General features: G+C 40.8%; 1 protein-coding gene across 1 annotated transcript in view; it reads left to right on the top strand.

Moving 5' to 3' along the window:
- MYO15A (myosin XVA) overlaps positions 1-20,345 on the top strand; it is a 1,299,796-nt gene that overhangs the window by 429,499 nt on the left and 849,952 nt on the right. Inside the window, exon 26 of the mRNA XM_044070057.1 lies at positions 19,830-19,925. Coding sequence (XP_043925992.1) covers positions 19,830-19,925 — 96 coding nt within the window. The remainder of the gene's footprint in view (positions 1-19,829; positions 19,926-20,345) is intronic.

Below are 20,345 nucleotides of genomic sequence, written 5' to 3'. Positions count from 1 at the left end.
GCCAGTGATAAGTGGGGGTAGTTTACCTCATTGTTATTCGGTTTCTGTCTTATACAAGTGGTACAGTGAATTAAACTGTGACCTTTGGCCAACTGAAACCTACATGAGTGACTTTTATCAAATAATACACGATTTAAAGTAATTTGTTTGTGTTGCATTGAGCAATATCTAGCTGGAAGTTGACTGTTTTTTTCAGTAGGTCTTATACAAGTGGTATTTTCAGTTAAGGCTTGTTAAAAAACCTGCATAGCCAGTTATAAGTGGAGGTAGTTTACCTCATTGTTATTCGGTTTCTGTCTTATACAAGTGGTACAGTGAATTGTTTTCTGTTTAAACTGTGAACTTTGGCCAACTGAGCCCTACATGAGTGGAGTTAAGTAGATTTTTACCTGCACTTTTATCAAATAATACACGATTTAAAGTCATTTGTTTGTGTTGCATTGAGCAATATCTAGCTGGAAGTTGACTGTTTTTTCAGTAGGTCGTATACAAGTGGTATTTTCAGTTAAGGCTTGTTAAAAAACCTGCATAGCCAGTTATAAATGGGGGTAGTTTACCTCATTGTTATTCGGTTTCTGTCTTATACAAGTGGTACAGTGAATTATTTTCTGTTTAAACTGTGACCTTTGGCCAACTGAGACCTACATGAGTGGAGTTAAGTAGATTTTTACCTGCACTTTTATCAAATAATACACGATTTAAAGTAATTTGTTTGTGTTGCATTGAGCAATATCTAGCTGGAAGTTGACTGTTTCTTCAGTAGGTCTTATACAAGTGGTATTTTCAGTTAAGGCTTGTTAAAAAACCTGCATAGCCAGTGATCAGTGGGGGTAGGTTACCTCATTGTTATTCAGTTTCTGTCATACAGAAGTGGTACAGTGAGTTGTTTTCTGTTTAAACTGTGACCTTTGGCCAACTGAGACCTACATGAGTGGAGTTAAGTAGATGTTTACCTGCACTTTTATCAAATAATACACAATTTAAAGTAAATTGTTTGTGCTGCATTGAGCAATATCTAGCTGGAAGTTGACTGTTTTTTCAGTAGGTCTTATACAAGTGGTATTTTCAGTTAAGGCTTGTTAAAAAACCTGCATAGCCAGTTATAAGTGGGGGTAGTTTACCTCATTGTTGTTCGGTTTCTGTCTTATACAAGTGGTACAGTGAATTGTTTTCTGTTTAAACTGTGACCTTTGGCCAACTGAGACCTACATGAGTGGAGTTAAGTAGATTTTTACCTGCACTTTTATCAAATAATACACAATTTAAAGTAATTTGTTTGTGTTGCATTGAGCAATATCTAGCTGAAAGTTGACTGTTTTTTCAGTAGGTCTTATAGAAGTGGTATTTTCAGTTAAGGCTTGTTAAAATACCTGCATAGTCAGTGATAAGTGGGGGTAGTTTACCTCATTGTTATTCGGTTTCTGTCTTATACAAGTGGTACAGTGAATTGTTTTCTGTTTAAACTGTGACCTTTGGCCAACTGAGACCTACGTGAGTGGAGTTAAGCAGATTTTTACCTGCACTTTTATCAAATAATGCACGATTTAAAGTAATTTGTTTGTGTTGCATTGAGCAATATCTAGCTGGAAGTTGACTGTTTTTTCTGTAGGTCTTATACAAGTGGTATTTTCAGTTAATGCTTGTTAAAAAACCTGCATAGCCAGTCACAAGTGGGGTTGTTATTCGGTTTCTGTCTTATACAAGTGGTACAGTGAATTGTTTTCTGTTTAAACTGTGAGCTTTGGCCAACTGAGACCTACATGAGTGGAGTTAAGTAGATTTTTACCTGCACTTTTATTAAATAATACACGATTTAAAGTAATTTTTCTGTGTTGCATTGAGCAATATCTAGCTGGAAGTTGATTCCACCTAAAACGCGGCTTTTCAGCGCTTCTGTGGATCCCTAGTGATATCTGCATTGCTTACTGTACTTATTTCCTTGTTTCACTTGAATGAAGGTTACTGTTTGTTGTTTTTGCATTTAAGTTACATGTAGCACATTGCATTTAACTTACCTGGCACTTGCTCACTAAATAGAGGTCAGCGCTAAAAAATTAAAAGCACTACACCCTCACAAACTCCCCTTGAGTATCTAGTTCCCCATTGGCCCTTTTTTTCAATTATAAAGGGATTCCCAATACTATTCTAGCATGTCCAAAGGTCAGTTGTCAATCTCCTCTCCGGTCCAGCTGGTGAATCTGGGAATCTTGAGGCAATGTTACAACTGCTTCATGTACACAGACAACCCTCTCCTCCTCCCAACAAATTCCAACACATGTGAGAGATGCAACCATATAACCAAACTGGAGGCTAAGCTCTCTCAACTCAGTACTGGCGTAACCAGTCAGGAGGAAATGGAAACCACACTCAGTACAATTCCAGTCTCACATAGACCTACCACGACAGCAAACCAAACACATAAACACACAAAAACATACTCGGAGGCTCTAAATAAAAATCTGCCTAAGCAGCAGAGACCTCCAAAGCAGACACCCAAGCAACCGCTACCCCAAAACAAAACACGTGCAACACATAGCTCACAAAGCCAGTGTGCCGAACAGTCACAGCCTTTAAGGCTAAACAACACACCTGATACACTTGTAATAGGTGACTCTATCATCAGGCACACTGACGTCCCGCTCACCAGGCTGAACAAGTAGAAGGTCACGGTGAGCTGCCTGTCAGGCGCTAGGATCCGCCACATAATACAAGCACTCAGGTCACTCCAAGGCAAGTACAAATATGACTCAGTTATTGTCCATGCTGGTGTGAATGACCTGAGATGTACCTCCCTGGACTACATAGAGGAGCTCTCTGAGCATGTAGCCCAGGCCGATATGACCATGACCTTGAGTAGCATCTTACCTTCACCAAGAATGATGCCACAATATGAAGACAAGATGATCAATTTCAACAATTGGCTATAAGTATTGGTGTCATTCAAAGGGGATCCAATGCCTGTCAGCCTGATGACAGAAAAAACCCGCGATGCTTTGCTAGGGACAGCTTGCACCTATCACCCCTGGGCTTTCGGATATTGGCAAAGGCTCTTGCTACCCCCATAGTGCCTTTCTTAGGCAAGGCTCAAAAGACAAACCCACCTCCATAGGAATCACAAGGGATAAGAAACTAAGAGTAATGCTACTCAACGCCAGAAGTCTAAACCTCAAGATGCATGCACTCAAAACTCTCCTTAGCATGGAGAACATCGACATCTGTGCAGTAACAGAAACCTGGTTCAAGGCTCCCGAGAGCACCCCAACACTACCAGGTTATACCTCATACCATGCTTTTCAGCCCCAAAACTTGGACCGAACCACAAAAGGAGGGGGCGTATCAATATTCGTCAAAGATACCCACACCTCCAGTTTGGCGGCACAGCATGAAGCATCAGAGACTATCCATGTGCAACTAACAGTGGGTAAAACTGCCTTCCAGTCTATAGCCTGCTACAGACCACCCTCCCAAACCCAGGAACTCCACTTGGCCTTCCTGAGAACACTGGAAAATATGAAGGTCTCCCAAACACCATTATATTGGGCGACTTCAACTACCCAAACATAAACTGGGAGCATTACTCTAGCTCCAACACCGGTTCCTAGAATTTATAAACTCAAATGCTATGGAACAACTTGTTACCACTCCCACAAGAGGGGAAAACATACTGGACCTGATCATCACCAACATGGGGACTCTATGCTCCAGACCAGAAGTGTATCCCTCACTGGTAAGATCAGACCATAAACTAATCTCACTGGATATTCACATCCTGCCCAGAAAACCACAGTGAAAAACTTCTAAAGCAAATTTCACACTCCTCAAAACCGAGGTGGAATCCTCCAAAGCCCCGGACCTGTGGAAACCCAGACCGCAGAATCTTTTATAAACGCATTCTATGAACACCTTCAGGAATGCATGGATCATGCAATCCCAAATAAAACCAAGACCCAATCCTCCAAAGGCAGGCGTCCTGTCTGGTGGACCCCAGCCATAAACAAACTATACAATAGAAGGAGGAAGCTATTACATGATAGAGCAAAATCCCAAAAAGGGAAGGCATCTCTGATCAGTATTAGCAAAAAACTACAGGCACTCATAAAATCGTCTAAGGCCAGCTTCGAGAGAAAAATTGCACAAGACACTAAGGATAATCACAAGGCTTTCTTTAGTTATGTTAGGAACCTGGGTGGGAATTCCCAGATATGCTCAGAATTAGTCCAAATTGACAAAAAATACACCGAACCCACAGACATTGCCAACATCCTAGCTGACAGGTTCAGTGCAAACTTCTCCCTCCGCTCCCCACCAAAAGGGCAAATATCTATCCCAGCAGAGTGCTGCCCCCCTGACATCTCAGATGCTCAGGTAAGAGCCACCCTGTCCAAAGCAAAAAACACAGCATCAATGGGACCAGACGGTGTCCCAGGCTGCGTCCTACATGAACTCCAAGAAGAGCTAAACCCAAACATAAAACTACTGTTCAATCTCAGCCTTACTACAGGATATGTACCCAAAGAGTGGTGTACAGCAATGGTGGCCCCTCTCCACAAAAGTGGTGCCTCAACGGATCCTGGAAACTATCGCCCCATAAGCCTGACTAGCTTGGTCTGCAAAGCTATGGAAAGGATCATCATGGACCTTATAAATAAAGATATTGGGGACCTACAGACACTGGATCCTACCCAGTTCGGCTTTGTTAAGGGCAGATCCTGCCTCTTAAACATGGTAGATTTCTTTGAAGCAGTCACCAAGGCCATTGAAGAGGGGAAGGTGGTCCACACAGCCTACCTGGACCTCGCAAAGCCTTCGCCCGCCGATACAATACCCCACTCGGGCATTATAGATAAGCTCACCAGCTTAAATATAAACACCTATGTCACTAGATGGGTTGCAAACTGGCTCAAGGACAGAACCCACATGGTTAGAATTGCTGGAGCCATGTCAGACTCCAAACCAGTTACAAGTGGCGTCCCACAAGGCTCGGTCCTGGGACCTCTCTTGTTCGGTATATATTTCTCAGAGGTACAGGCCAACATGGAAGACTGTGGGGGACCAAGTTCGCAGGTGACTGCAAACTGGGCACCATAATCGACTCTCCAGCCGACACAAGCATCCTCCAAAAGGGTCTCATAGAAACAGACAACTGGTGCCAGAGCCATGACCTCAAGCTAAACGCCAAAAAGTGTATAGTCATCCGTGCCCATAAATTACCACATAAGTGGTAATCCATTAAGTATGGAAGAAGTAATTAGGGACCTGGGGACCCAAGTTGATAGCAATCTCTCATTTGACAACCACGTGGCCAAATTGGTTAGAAAAACATTTTATATAGCCCACCTAATCATGAAGGGATTCACATCTAGATCAGGGGAGATCATCGTGCCTCTTTACTCATCCCTCATCAGGCCCATAATTGAGTACAATGCCCCTTTTGGGATGTACCTTACCAGACACCTGCAGCAACTGGAAAGACCCCAAAAGTACCTCACCAAGAGGATCAAAGGGCTCAAACAGATGCCATATGCTGCCCGGTTAAAGAAACTCCAGCTCTACTCAGTGGCATACCACCTGCTCAGAGGCGATCTGTGCCTGACGTATAAAGCCATGTCCAACCCGGAATTAATGAACATGCTGCACCTCAGAAAATCCAAATCCCCAGAGCTCTGCCTCGAGAGACTTGAACCTCAGCACTGAAATAAATAGGACATGCTGGAGGGATAGATTCATAACCCAGAGGCTCCCTTCACTCTGGAATAAAATCCCAGTCCAGGTTAGGCAGAGTCAGTCATTGACTCTCTTCAAGAGGAATCTTGATGAGTGGATGGGGGATCGTAGGTTTACCCCGGGTATCACTTCTGTGTCACTGTTAGACAGTGGCACAGTATACTAACCTCAAAAAAGGGCATAGCAAAATTAATTTAAAATGGGTGGTGAAAGCCAAACACAGTCTGGCTTGGCTTATAAATGCCCTAGGGCAGATAGCCTAGTATGAACCTATGAACCTATAATGAGGAAACATTTGTTTTTTCAAGTACTTCATTTTCCAATAGGCCAACAGGAAGTCCAGGACGTTCAGGGACATAATCAGAACACTAAGATACATAGCCTCGGTTATGTTTATCAGTAGTCACAGCCTCTGGAGAAAGTCCTGCTAGTGGTATCATGTGCCCTAGAGGAGATCATCTGGACAGCTGACCAGGAGTGCAAGAATTACGGCCTACATTTTGCACCATACAAGTCGAACCAGTCATTTTCAACTGATGTCTTGAATTTTATTGAGGGGCTCACTCAGGAACCCAAAAGGTCAAATGTATGTTGATTCATTCACAGAGCTTTCTCCATATCAACCTGAAGGAAGTGATGGGACGGGGGTATCCTAGCTATCAAGACTTCCAAAATTTTAAAAATCAGGTGTGCTGCTCTTCACCTGGTGAAAATACCACATTAATGTGATACGTAAACAAATGGGACCGCATTTACTTATATACCCCCCCACACACACACACACACACACACACACACACACACACACACACACACGCACCGACTAATGTTGCAAAAGCATCAGATATGACAATTCAGGTTGCTGTTAAACTTAGAACAGTGTGCATTCCTTTAATGTTCAACAGTACTGGAAACAACCCGAACAGAATGATTTTAGAAATCCACAAGTGGAAGCGAAGCAAGGAAGCACCATGGCCCATGATAGAGGTTTGAGTTTTAGATATGTTTTCCTCCCAATAAATACAAATTTCCCACTTACTGCACTAAGCCCACATGCATCAACGGCTGGAGTTGGATGCATTTTAATTCTACTGAAAACACTGTTTCTGTGGCTTAGCTTACCACTCTAACAATTCCATGGATGCTGTAAAATATTTGCAAAGATAAAATGAGGTTGGTCCTGATAGTGACTTACTTGTCCAAGCAATAGTGGCTCACCTTGGTAGCATAGCTGGCAAAGGAGACACCTTGTTCCTACCTATCAGGCTAAACCTGCTCAACCAGTGATTCATTACTATGATTCACATGAAACCATGGGGGCTAACCTGGCCATCTTGGATGATGTGACCCTTATTCCTCTCAGACTGTTTAATGGCATGCTCGATATTTTAAAGAAAGATAGAAAACCTAGTAAAAGGAAGTCTAATGTGGTCTAAAAGAGATAATTCTCAAGTGCAGGAAGAGAAATACATACCTATTGCAAGTAGGGGTAACCCTCATCCTGTCTTATCTCTCAGATCTGTTCTCAAATTCTACAGAGATAAACTTTAGTGAATGTGAGTGTGTGAACACAGTTTTGATCTAGAAAAGCTGTTTCACCCCTCCAGACAACAGCATTGACTCAGTTAAAATGCTCTTCCAGAAGAACTATCTTCCTCATACCATCATTCCAGTTACAAGCTCTGATGAGTAAAGAGCTGTTTACAATTCCACAGTGACATGATCAACCACAGGACAAATCCTTCATTTATGCCCCAAGTGGTGTCTTACTAGACTAATTCAACTTTCTGTACTCTTTCCTTAGCTCTAGCACAAACAATGAAGAGTTTTATGACTTCTAGATGTCTAGAGGCAGCTCAGATAATACCTAGATGGAATAAAGTTTGTCCAGCTAGTGGATCCATGGTTTACCTTCACACAGGCGAAACACACTACGAAAAACAAAACCGTGACAGTTTTCGATGTTCGAAAATCAGCAAATCAAAAAGCAGATTCACTGATTTTATAACATAAATGTGCACCTCCCCACTTTAATATACTAACGCCAAGATCGCACTACAGTGGAGAAAGGTACCATTTTCTGATCCCCACTATACTGCAATCCACCCCAAATGTCGAATCTGCAATGAACGAATATCACTGTGCATTCACTCATTGCACATTCAAACCTTTTTGCATTCGACATTTGCAAACTTTGCAAACGTCCTTTTGAACATCTGCTGTTCGCCCGTGTGCAAAACTCATGCATGAAGGTAAACCGGATCCATTGTTTGTAATTTCAGCCTAAAGAAAGAACAAATCAGTCTCTAAACGAAGACTCTCAGAATTCCTAGAAAGTTATATTTTTTCTCATATTATTTATTTACTTAATTAATTTTGTTATGAGATGCATAGAAGACACATTCGATGACAGATTAGGGTGCAGTCTATGACGGAGCTTCTACATCAAATGCCTTCTTCAGGAAAATTTTGATGCAAAGCATTTGTCAGGCAGTCACATAGAGCTCTAGCCATACCTTTTTGAAACACTACAGACTGGTTCTTCACCCCAGATGCAGGGAAGGATTTAGAACCATAATCCTGCAAGACCTCATCTAAACAAATTCAATGGCAACCCCTGTTCTTACTCTTGTAATTCATGTTGTAGCTGTGGAAGTCTTCCCATATGTCAGGAATTGTACTGTAGCTGTGATCCATATAAAGAATACAGTAGAGTTGCATTAAAAACTCACCATAACCATTGATATTTGAGTGGGATCACTGTAGCAATACCTCTCCTTCCTTCCTTCTCTGTTTTGCAGGGCTGCCCTGTTGAATCCTAGAAGTAATGGAGAGGGAAAAAGCAGGAAAACTGTCCTTCCAATTACCTGAACCTGTATTTATTCCTAGCATCTAGGAGTAGGGTTCAATTTTTGGACTCTCCAAACACTATTTACTTCCGAAAGAAGGCCCTTCCTTCCACACAGCATGGCCTTCACTTTCACAGGCAAAAAAAGAACAGAAGATTGTTCACTATGACTGCCTGTAGCCTCATGTAAGGAGGAGCTGAGAAGTACCGATCCATCTACGAAATTCTGGGAATGAAGCCAGTTGGGTGGATGCCCATCTACTTCCCATAAGCCAGGAATTGTACTGCAACAGACATCCTACTTGAACATCTGCAGTTAAGGCAACTGTCTTTTCTTTAATTAAAAGGAAAAAACAAACAGTACTTCTGTTTTGAAAATAATATAGTAATAGCTGATTATTAGTGAATTGCAGTTGGCAAAATATGTGCTAACTTAAACATAATCTAATCATACAAGTATTCCACCTTTTTCTAATAGGGGTCACTCCACCAATATTACAGAGTCAACAGAAAACATAGAAATAAAAAAATCAAGAATATAAAGGGAACTGATACTATCGCAGCAGTTTTCTGCATAATACTAGGGAGAATCTATAGAGAGAAGTATATATTCTTGCTAATAAATTTCTTTGTGACCAGACATGTTCCAAAAGTCTGGCATCAGGTTTTAATGATCCCAGTATATAACAAAAAACAGCTGCAGACCACTCAGCCTCACTTCAATGTTCTATAAATTTATGGATTAAATAAAAAATGAGCTTATCCTAAAACACGCCTCTGATTTTACACTAACCGAGTATGAAAAACGAAGTGAATATCTTTTCTACTTAATGTGTTACCATTTTCTAATGCAATAACAGAACTCATGAAGGGACCGACCACATATGCCATCTACCTAAACCTCGCATATCCCGTTAAGGGAATTGTAGATAAGCATAAGCAACTCAACATAAGTAGTTATGTATTTCAGTGAATAAATAATCGGTTGAGGAGGAGGAGAACGTAAAAGAAAAACATTGCAGTTTACCTTCTCCAAGCCTACTGAGGTACCAGTGGAGTCTGTCAAGGTCCAGCCCAACAGTTCTTCCATTGAAGAGCAAAAAAACAGATGATCTTTCTATAGGCACATCCATCAGGAGGCCAGACGCACTCCCCCTCCCTGCCTAGCCATTCAGTTCCCAGTTCTGTGCCCTGCCAGTGACCCTTGTAAATTTTATTAAAAAAATCCTTTTTTGTTGTAAACTGGAGCTGCTTCCTACAAATGTAGCAAACAGCTGAAGTTTATACCCTGCCTGCACAGAGCACTAGACAATCATGTTTTACTAAATAAAACATTCTACAGTTTATATCTTGCCTGCACTGAGTGCTAGGTCTCATGTTTTACTTAAAATAAAATTTGTTCTAATAAACTGTAGCAAACTGCTTACTACAAATTTTACAAACAGTTGCTGCAGTTTATATTTTGCCTGCACAGAGCTTTGCAGAGCTAAGTTTTTAGTTAAAAAAGGATTTTTTTTTACTTTTAAACTGTAGCAAACTGCTTTGCAGTTCAGATCACACATGGGTTACTACAGTGCTCAAGTTTGATCACAAATGCAACTATAGCTACTAATTAGAGAATTATAGTCATTATAGTTAAAATATGCTGATAATTGCAAATCTGTAAATATTAATTACTTGTATTAAGGATGCAAACGTACTTCAAGACCATTTAAATGAAATCAGTGCTTAGTACAATAGCAACAGTCTTGCTCTCAGTGGAACAAAATGTAGTACTGCCAAAATGAGGCACTTGATAAACATCACAATGTTGTAGTGAAATGTGGGTAGAAAAACTATTCACATAAATTCTTGTGTTTTGTCAACAAATGGCTCTTCAAAATAGTAGGATTGCGGAGCTGTGGTGGTAAGCAATATTTTCCTTACCCCAAAAGCTGTGCAGTCTAGAAGTTAGTATAATTAGAGGTGGGGGTGCAGAGGGGCTTGCCACTGCAAGATTACTGATTTTTTTTGTTAAAACTGAAATGGTGTGTTATCGTAGTATTTTCATTCACAGCAGTTTCTATTATAAAGATTTCAAACTGAAAAAAATATTTGTGTTGAAAAATCACTGGTTTGACAGTGAAATAAAACCATGTAGGAATCATTTGTGAGAATAAATTCAGCTTTGTTCAGTGTGTTATAATCATGTTCAAAAAGGCTTAATCTTAGCATACTTCACTCTCAAGGGCTTAACTTGTATATCTTTAACAACTATGATTTTTGACGAGTAAAAAAGATGTAAACAGGTTATGCTAATTGTTTTCTTATTTGCCTGCCTAATCACCTGGGCCACATATGAAAATTTAGTGAAACCAACCAACAAAATTTCATTTGGGGAGATGGTATGAAGCCAAAGTATGCAAACAAAATCCACAGAGATGTGGAGAGAACATGTAAACTCCTCACATGCTGTGACCAAAGGGGTCTGAACTTCAGATCCTGGAAGTCTGGGGAAAGGGTCTTACCAATGAGCTGCCATGCTGTACAGCAAACACAGACTACAATGGTCAAGACGGTACAATGGATAGCGTTTATACTTATTTAATTTGTGTACTCCCCATCTCCAAAGAATCATTTTTATAACTTGAAATAAACAAAGATAACTAATCTAAACCTAAATCATGAGGAACAAAAGCCTTTTTTGTGTAATATCATGAGATCACATATGTTGAGTCACAACAGAATATGCATTCACACATTGCACATATATGTTACATCTTATAATTGCCAGAAAATTATATATTATCCATGCACGGTTCTGACTTGGGGAGTCCATTCCTATGCTTTCATTCTTTTGATCACATTGTACCAGCTATGTCTCATATTGTTGACAAGTTTGCTATATGCTACCTAGCCTGACATTGTGTTCCATGGCTCCTTCTTTATTTTTATATAAAATAGAGACGTTTTATATCCATCTTGGATTATTTTCCCATTTTGATTAATGTTTTTCTATTTCTGCTCTTACACTAACCATAAGTATTACAAGTGTTTGAGGAGCTATTATGAAACATATCTTTTAGTCAAAAAAAGAGTGTGTAGTAACACAGTTGCTTTGAATCCACAGTTTTTGCATATTGGTCACTTGCCCTTTTATCCAATTTATAGCAACCTTGTTGTAGTGCATGAAATGTTGTGATTACACTCAAAACTGGCTGAATTACATCCTGAGTCGGCCTTACTACAGCACGAGAGCTGACCTTAACAATGCTGTTAAGACTGAGTCCGCACTAAAGCAGACAGCACTGACCAGTGAGCAGCAGCAGCAGGACATGAAACAGCTCTGTTTCACTCCCGTTTCTACCTGCTGTCTGCTAAAGTACCCACAACATTTTGAATTGAACTACTTCCCTTAGATAGGGAATACATAAGGACATCAACCATTCTCCCACTGCTTTACTGGCTTTCAAAGGCAGTACAACATCTCGCGTTTTTTTTTTTTTTTTGTTTTGTTTTTAGTCTTACTGTTCACTAACTAGTAATACATGGAACAAATACATTTTCATTTACTACAGAGAATTATGATCAGATGTCTTAATATAACAAACAATTATGTGTTCATGACACCACTCTCAAGGTGAATTTCTTTGCATCCATATCTCAAACACATAACAAACACGTTACAATCAGAGACCTGATTATAATCCTTCATATTAATCATGGCAGGGATACGATATGAATTGCACAGCCTCAGCATATGGCTTGGAAGGCTCCCATATTTAAAATGATTTTGTATTACATTTTTCTTCTTCAGAAAAAGCCATTGTGGTTATGTTTTCTCTGGTAATGGCATTTATTGAAAATCTGTGCAATAAAGTGAATTTTTAACTGATTCACTTTCTCAAAACTGCCCCACATCCATAGTACTTATTAAAAATAATAACAGTAGTGATGTTTACAGCCTCTATTGCTCATGCTGTTCAATGCTTTTAAGAACAAAACTTTTATCTGTAGAGTAAAGGAACAAAAAAAAAAAACAAACAAAAAAATATCCTTGTTTCCCACCTTTCCCTGACTAGAATAGTCCCCAATACAGGCTTTGCTGTATTCTGGACTTTGGGATAGTTCCTGTGTTGCCCATTACCTTACTTGGATAGAAGGAAGTTTCTTTGCTCACCAGTGGGAGTGGGGAGCCTTGAGCAGCCTATCTGTCACTGAAGGAGTGACCTCAGCACAAGAATCTTGTAGTAATTGGTCGTTTTGGGCCATTCCTAGCTCTTTGAAGTTCCCTGCTTAAAAACCCACATTAGCGCGTGTTTGCGTGCTTTTGCGCAATTTAGCGTGAAGTTGCCCATAGCGCAGCATCGGGCAGTGCCGGTTCATCTAGTTTAAACTATTTCTGGCTCCGCAAAGTCTACTCTTCAGTTTTTCCCTTAGAACTGCTCTACTTTCAATCTAAACAGTCTATTCTCTATCTAAAAAGCCCAGCACTTGCTCCTAAAGCATTTATACACAGGTAAAGCACTCTTAAACAAAAAGAAAGCACTACATCCACCTACAATCCCCTTGAATACCCATTACCCTATAGGTCCTTTCTGACTCAGTTACACAGCAATCCCTTACACTATTCTAGCATGTCGAAGGGTCAGTTACTGGCGTCCTCTCCAGTTCAGCCTGGTGAATCTGGGAATCTTGAGGCAATGTTACAACTGCCTCATGTACACAGACAACCCTCTCCTCCTCCCAACAAATACAAATATATGTGAGAGATGCGACTATATAGCCAAACTGGAGGCTGAGCTCTCTCGACTCAGTACTGGCAAAACCAGTCAGGAGGAGAAGGCAACCACACTCACCACAAACCCAGTCTCACATAGACCTATCACAACTGCAAACCAAACACATAAACACACAAAAACATACTTGGAGGCTCTAATTAAAAATCTACCAAAGCAACAGAGGCCTCCAAAGCAGACATCCAAGCAACCACTACCTCAAAACACAGCACATGCAACACATAGTTCACAAAGTCAGTGTGCCAAACAGTCACAGCCCTTAAGGCCGAACAACATGCCTGATACACTTGTAATAGGTGACTCCATAGTCAGACACACTGACGTCCCGCTCACCAGACTGAACAAGGAAAAGGTTACAGTAAGCTGCCTGTCGGGCGCTAGAATCCACCACATAACACAAGCACTCAGGTCACTCCAAAGCAAGTACAAATATGACTCAGTCATTGTCCATGCCGGTGTGAATGATCTGAGACATACCTCCCTGGACTACATGAAAAGAGACATAGAGGACCTCTCTGATTATGTAGCCCAGGCTGGTATGACCCTGACCCTGAGCAGCATCTTACCCTCACCAAGAATGATGCCACAGTACAAAGACAAAATGATCAGCTTTAACAATTGGCTCAATTACTGGTGTCATTCTAAGGGGATCCAATGTCTGTCTGCTTGGGATGACATGCTTGACAAGCCATGCTGCTTCGCAAAGGACAGCTTGCACCTGTCACCCCTGGGCTCTTGCCACCCCCATAGTGCCTTTTTTTAGGCAAGGCTCAAAAGACAAACCCACCTCCCTAGAAAACACAAGTGGAAAAAAACTAAGGGTAATGCTGCTCAATGCCAGAAGTCTAAACCTCAAGATGCACGCTCTCAAAGCCCTCCTCAGTATGGAGAACATCGATGTCTGTGCAGTGACTGAAACCTGGTTCAAGGCTCCTGAGAGCACCCCAGCACTACCAGGTTATACCTCATATCATGCTTTTCGACCTCAAAACTTGGACCGAACCACAAATGGAGGGGGAGTATCCATATTCATCAAAGATACCCACACCTCCAGGTTAGTGGCAACACACGAAGCATCGGAGACCATCCAGGTGCAATGAACCGTAGGCAAAACTGCCCTACAGTTTGTAGCATGCTACAGACCACCCTCTCAAACTCAGGAACCCCACTCAGCCTTCCTGAAGACACTGGAGAGTATGAATGTCTCTCCAAATACCATCATATTGGGAGACTTCAACTACCCAAACATAGACTGGGAGCATTACTCAAGCCCCAACACCTTAGCCCAAAGGTTCCTAGAATTCATAAACTCAAATGCAATGGAACAACTAGTCACCACTCCCACAAGAGGAGATAATATACTAGACCTGATCATCACAAACATGGGGACACAATGCTCCACACCAGAAGTATACCCCTCATTGGTGAGATCAGACCATAAATTAATCTCACTGGAAATCCACATCCGCCCCCACCCCAGCACAAAAGACCACAGTGAAGAATTTCTCAAAAGCTGACTTCACACTTCTTAAGACTGAAGTGGTATCCTTCAAGGCCCCTGGGCCAGTGAAAACCACAGCCCACACCGCTGAATCCTTTATAAACGCTTTCTACGGACACCTTCAAGAATGCATGGATCATGCAATCCCAAATAAAACCAAGACCCATTCCCCAAAGGCAGGCGTCCTGTCTGGTGGACCCCAGCCATAAACAAGCTTTACAACAGGAGGAGGAAGCTACTACATGACAGAGCAAAATCCCCAAAAGGGAAGGCATCTCTGATCAGTACTAGCAAAAAACTACGATCACTCATAAAATCATCCAAGGCCAACTTTGAGAGAAAAATCACAAAAGACACTAAAGACAATCACAAGGCCTTCTTTAGTTATGTTAGAAACCTGGTTGGAAACTCCCAGATATGCTCAGAGTTAGTCCAAAATGACAAAAAATACACTGAACCCACATATATTGCCAACATACTGGCAGACAGGTTCAGTGCAAATTTCTCTCCCCCCTCCCCCCCAAAAGGAGAAATATCTATCCCAGCAGAGTGTAGCCTCCCTGACATTTCAGATGCCCAGGTGAGAGCCGCCCTCTCCAAAGCTAAAAACACAGCATGAATGGGACCAGACGGTGTCACGGGTTGTGTGCTACATGAACTCCAAGAGGAACTAAACCCGCACATAAGGCTGCTGTTTAATCTTAGCTTTACTACAGGATACGTACCCAAAGAATGGCATACAGCAACAGTGGTCCCACTCCACAAAGGAGGTGCTTCTACGGACCCTGGAAATTACCACCCCATAAGCTTGACGAGCCTGGTCTGCAAAGCTATGGAGAGGATCATTATGGAACTCATAAACAAAGACATTGGGGACCTACAGACACTGGATCCTATCTGGTTCGGCTTTGTCAAGGGCAGATCCTGCCTTTTGAACCTGGTCAACTATTCTGAAACAGTCACTAAGGCCATTGATGAGGGTAAGGCAGTTCACACAGCCTACCTTGATCTTGCAAAAGCCTTTGACACAATACCCCACTCGGGCATTATAGACAAGCTCACCAGCTTAAATGTAAACCCATATGTCATAAGATGGGTTGCAAACTGGCTCAAGGACAGAACCCACAAGGTCAGAATTGCTGGAGCCATGTCAGACTCTAAGCCAGTCACAAGCGGTGTCCCACAGGGCTCGGTCCTGGGACCCCTCTTGTTCGGCATTTATTTTTCCGAGGTGTAAGCAAACATAGGAGGATTGTGGCTAACAAAGTTCGCAGATGACTGCAAGCTGGGCGCCATAATTGATACTCCGGCGGACACAAGCACCCTTCAGAAAGGCCTCATAGAAATGGATAACTGGTGCCAGAGCCATGGCCTTAAACTGAACACCAAAAAATGTATAGTCATACCCTTTGGGAAAAACAAAGTACCCACAAATTACCACATAGGTGGTAATCCATTAAGTACAGAAGAAGTAATCAGGGACCTAGGGACCCAAGTTGACAGTAACCTCTCATTTGACACTCACGTTGCCAAGGTGGTTAGGAAGACCTTCTATATTACCCACCTTATCATGAAAGGATTCACATCTAGATCAAGAGAGGTCATTGTGCCCCTGTACTCTTCCCTTATCAGGCCCATAATTGAGTACAATTCCCCATTTAGGATGTACCTTACCCGACACCTGCAGCAGTTAGAAAGACCCCAAAAGTACCTCACCAAGAGGATCAAGGGTCTCAAACATATGTCATATGCTGCCCGGCTGAAGAAACTCCAGCTCTATTCAGTCGCATACTGCCTACTCAGAGGCGATCTATGTCTGACGTACAAGGCCATGTCCAATCCAGAATTAATGGACATGCTCCACCTCAGAAAATCCAAATCCACCAGAGCCACGAGAGCGAGAGATTTGAACCTCAACACAGAAATAAATAGGACGTGCTGGAGGGACAGATTCATAACCCAGAGGCTCCCTACACTCTGGGACAGAATCCCAGTCCATGTTAGGCAGAGCCCCTCACTGACTCTCTTCAAGAGAAATCTTGACGAGTGGATGGGAGATCGTAGGTTTACCCCGGGGGTCATTTCTGTGTCACTACTAGACAGAGGCACAGTAAACTAAACCCTAAAAGGGCGTAGTATTCTCATTCCAAGGGGTGGCGAAAGCCACACACACTCTGGCTAGGCTTATAAATGCCCTAGGGCAGATAGCCTAGTATCAACCTATGAACCTATAGGGTGGTAGTGAACAAAGTGGTGGATCCCATCAAAGCCTGAGGTCAGCTTGAAGAATAGGACTAGACCTTGTTTTAAATTTTTATTCAGTTTCCAGTACTTCCAAATATAAACTTCTGCTGTTTCATCTCAGGGATTTCCTTGCTTCTTAATGAGCAGCAAACTCAGTCTAAGGCCTCTAGTTTCTATCATCCATTGCAGAGCATAAACAATAACTGCAAATGGATTTCTTTTACCCAGCCATCTTCGCAGATCCTCTATCTATTAACTTTGCCAAAAGCTGCTTTTGGAGTGTTTACAAATACCATGCCTTTTCTAAGTTCAGTCTTCACTATAAGTGACTCCAATATTTGTGAATACATTGTATCTCTGCCCTGTGCATCATGATAAATGTTCTTTATTTGTTTAATATTGCTTCCTTGTGGAGTGCATTCCATTATGATTCTGTATCCATACTGCCCAAAGCAGCTGAGAACCTAGCAATGCTCATAGTTGTGGTTTGATCTCCATACAGTCTTTTTCTGTTAGCTGTCGAGCAAACAAGTTGCCTATACATCAGTGGCCAGATCCGAAGTTGGCTTTGCATTCTGCATAACTTTTCTCTGTCCTCAGTTAAGCAGATATGGGTACAACTAACATGAAAAGTTTACAAACTGTTAATAGAAGGCTAAAGCTTTTATAATTTTGTCAATCTAGTTTGTTTCCATTTTTGTGAGCTGGTAGGATAAATCAAATGTTTTCAGCCTGTTGACATATTTTTAGACTCCAATATGTGTTTGCCTATACTATATTATATAAATAACTAACAATAGAATCACCACTGGCGTTTACATATTTGACTGAAGTATTATCAACTCAACTTCATTTGTAGTGTTTTTTTTTTAGTTGGTCTATAATAATTTTAATTTAATGTTTGGTTTGTGAGTCTGAGCATATTATACCATTTCCATGTAAATTCATCCCTCGAATGAAATTTTAAACCAAAACTCCATCTGCCTGAGCTAGTGATAGCTCAGGTCATGTTAAAGATCCCATGATACTTATCAAAAAGAGTTGGCTAAGTTCCCCAGTGCACTAGCCAAATTTCTCCTAGTCAGTATGAATACCACCTTGGGTTTCCCCTGAAAAGACGTCATTAGCCTAGTGGGACTAACTCAGTCAACAAAGTGTAAATAAATTAAAAATAAAAACCTCCTTCTCATGTAAATCGCTGTAAAAGTTTGCCAGTGGTGAGTGGATCAGCAGTGTCTGAAATGTGTCTACTACTATTCTAGCTTTTCTTCAGTGGTCCTGGAGATTAAACCATTTTCAAATTTTGGGGATGTGGGGGTGCTTCTCTCAGAATGGGGCATACATGATTCTACTGCTTTATTCTCTGCATGTTTGAATTTGTTCTAGCTAGCACCAATGCTATGATTTTCCATGGATGTGCCATATCTTCACAGTGCAGTGTTTACAAATGGTTTCTTGAGCTGAAACCAAAATTTGGCTTCAGGAGATAATGGTTTGAGTCAGTGTCTGTTCCCCTGAAAGCACAAACATCAAGTACCGAGATGTAAGATTGGGAATTAGAAGACAATCCTACATGCTCTTATTCCTTGTTATTTGATTTCCAAGTACATCAATAACATTTTCTATGATGGAATCAAATGATGCTGATTGTTATAATTTGTTATGGCTTACAAATGAAGGAATGCAATGTCCATTTTCACTCAGATGGCTGCAATTAAAGTGGTCTGAAGACTGCTTCCCATGTTTGGTACTTTTCTGATCATTAAAATCTCCAGATAATATCAGTGGGGCTTTTTCATCGCACAAATGAATATGTGTGATTATTGAACACTTTGTTACTGCGTCTTCAACCACACCTCATCTGTCCTGAAAACTGTATCTGTCTGCTGATCTTCTTTTGATTTCTGTTCTCATACAATATATTGTTGACTTAACAGTGATCCATTTGATTGCATTTTTAAAGGCAGTAATAGTAAAAAAAGGCAATCATCGCTGTAAGACAGAACTTCTTCCTCATGTGTGTCATGACTACCACTTGACTGTTCCAGTGCTGGACTAGGATTTGAGTTACTTTTTTCGCCTCCTTGAATTTTGAAGTAACCATTACTACATCCAACAAAAATATTCAAAACCAAATATTACAAGGAAACAACTGCGAACATTACTTATTGTCTCTTCCAAGTAAAAAAATGACTGTATCTCAGTAACAAAACCTGAAGTGGTATGTTTTATAGAAGTTAAAGGAAGTTATTGCAATACCACAGAATGAACACTCAAACATTTATGACCAGTTAATTCCATCAAAAATGTTTTTACATTGCTGGATAAAAGACCATCTTTAACTGAGTTTATTTACATATTGCAAACACAAAAAAACTTCTATAATTGTCAGACAGAGCTTTTGCATACAAATTCTGTTTTCATTGTTGCACATTCCTAAGAATATAATCTTTAAGTAAAGATTTTGCTTTTACAACTGTTTATTGATAAAAGCCTTGTTGAACAAATTTTCAGTAAAATGAAATGTACAACTCTGAATTTATTGAACAAATATGATTAAACTTAACACGAAAATTCTCAGTGGGCTAGTGGGCCTGAATCACCTTCCACAAAGTGCTGTAGTTTTATATGAAATTAAATTCATTTTCAGTCTCGGTAAGCCTATAGATCATAAATTTCAGAATGCATGCCAGAAAACACTGCAGTAAAATTCATCTTTCACGCTTTTTTGCAGGAACCTTATTTTGGGATGCTTACAGTGCCACTGGAGACCCCTTTAACCCATGTAGAAGAAAATCTGAAACAGGAAGCTGTAAATGTGTTTAAACTGGTAGGTTGCATATTGCTTATGTATTTAAGGACTCAAAATATAAGACGAATCCCTCCAAGAACTTTGTACAACATGCTTAATTTGAATTACTCATTTAGTTTATTTTTATTTTACTGAAATAAATAGATGAGGCTATATTTATGTGAGTGCTGTATTGTGGAGTAGCTGGCCAAATGTAAAATGCTGACTTTTATTCATTCACTCTCTGATTATCTGCTCACCAGATTCATGGTCATGGGGAAGCCAGAGATTGTTCTGTTGGTAATATTAGAAAAGAGACTATTTCCTTCACAGTATGCATTCACACACACACACACACACACACACACACACACACACACACACACACACATGCACACACATTCATTCCCTCAAAAATGGCACATACATCTTTGGAGAGACTGGAGGATTGCAAGTTCA

The sequence above is a fragment of the Protopterus annectens genome, chromosome 1.part0 (assembly GCF_019279795.1).
Source record: "Protopterus annectens isolate FY-2018-M chromosome 1.part0, PAN1.0, whole genome shotgun sequence".
Classification (NCBI taxonomy): domain Eukaryota; kingdom Metazoa; phylum Chordata; order Ceratodontiformes; family Protopteridae; genus Protopterus; species Protopterus annectens.
The sequence above is the reverse complement of the archived record's forward strand: the minus strand, read 5'-3'. Positions and strand labels throughout refer to the sequence as shown.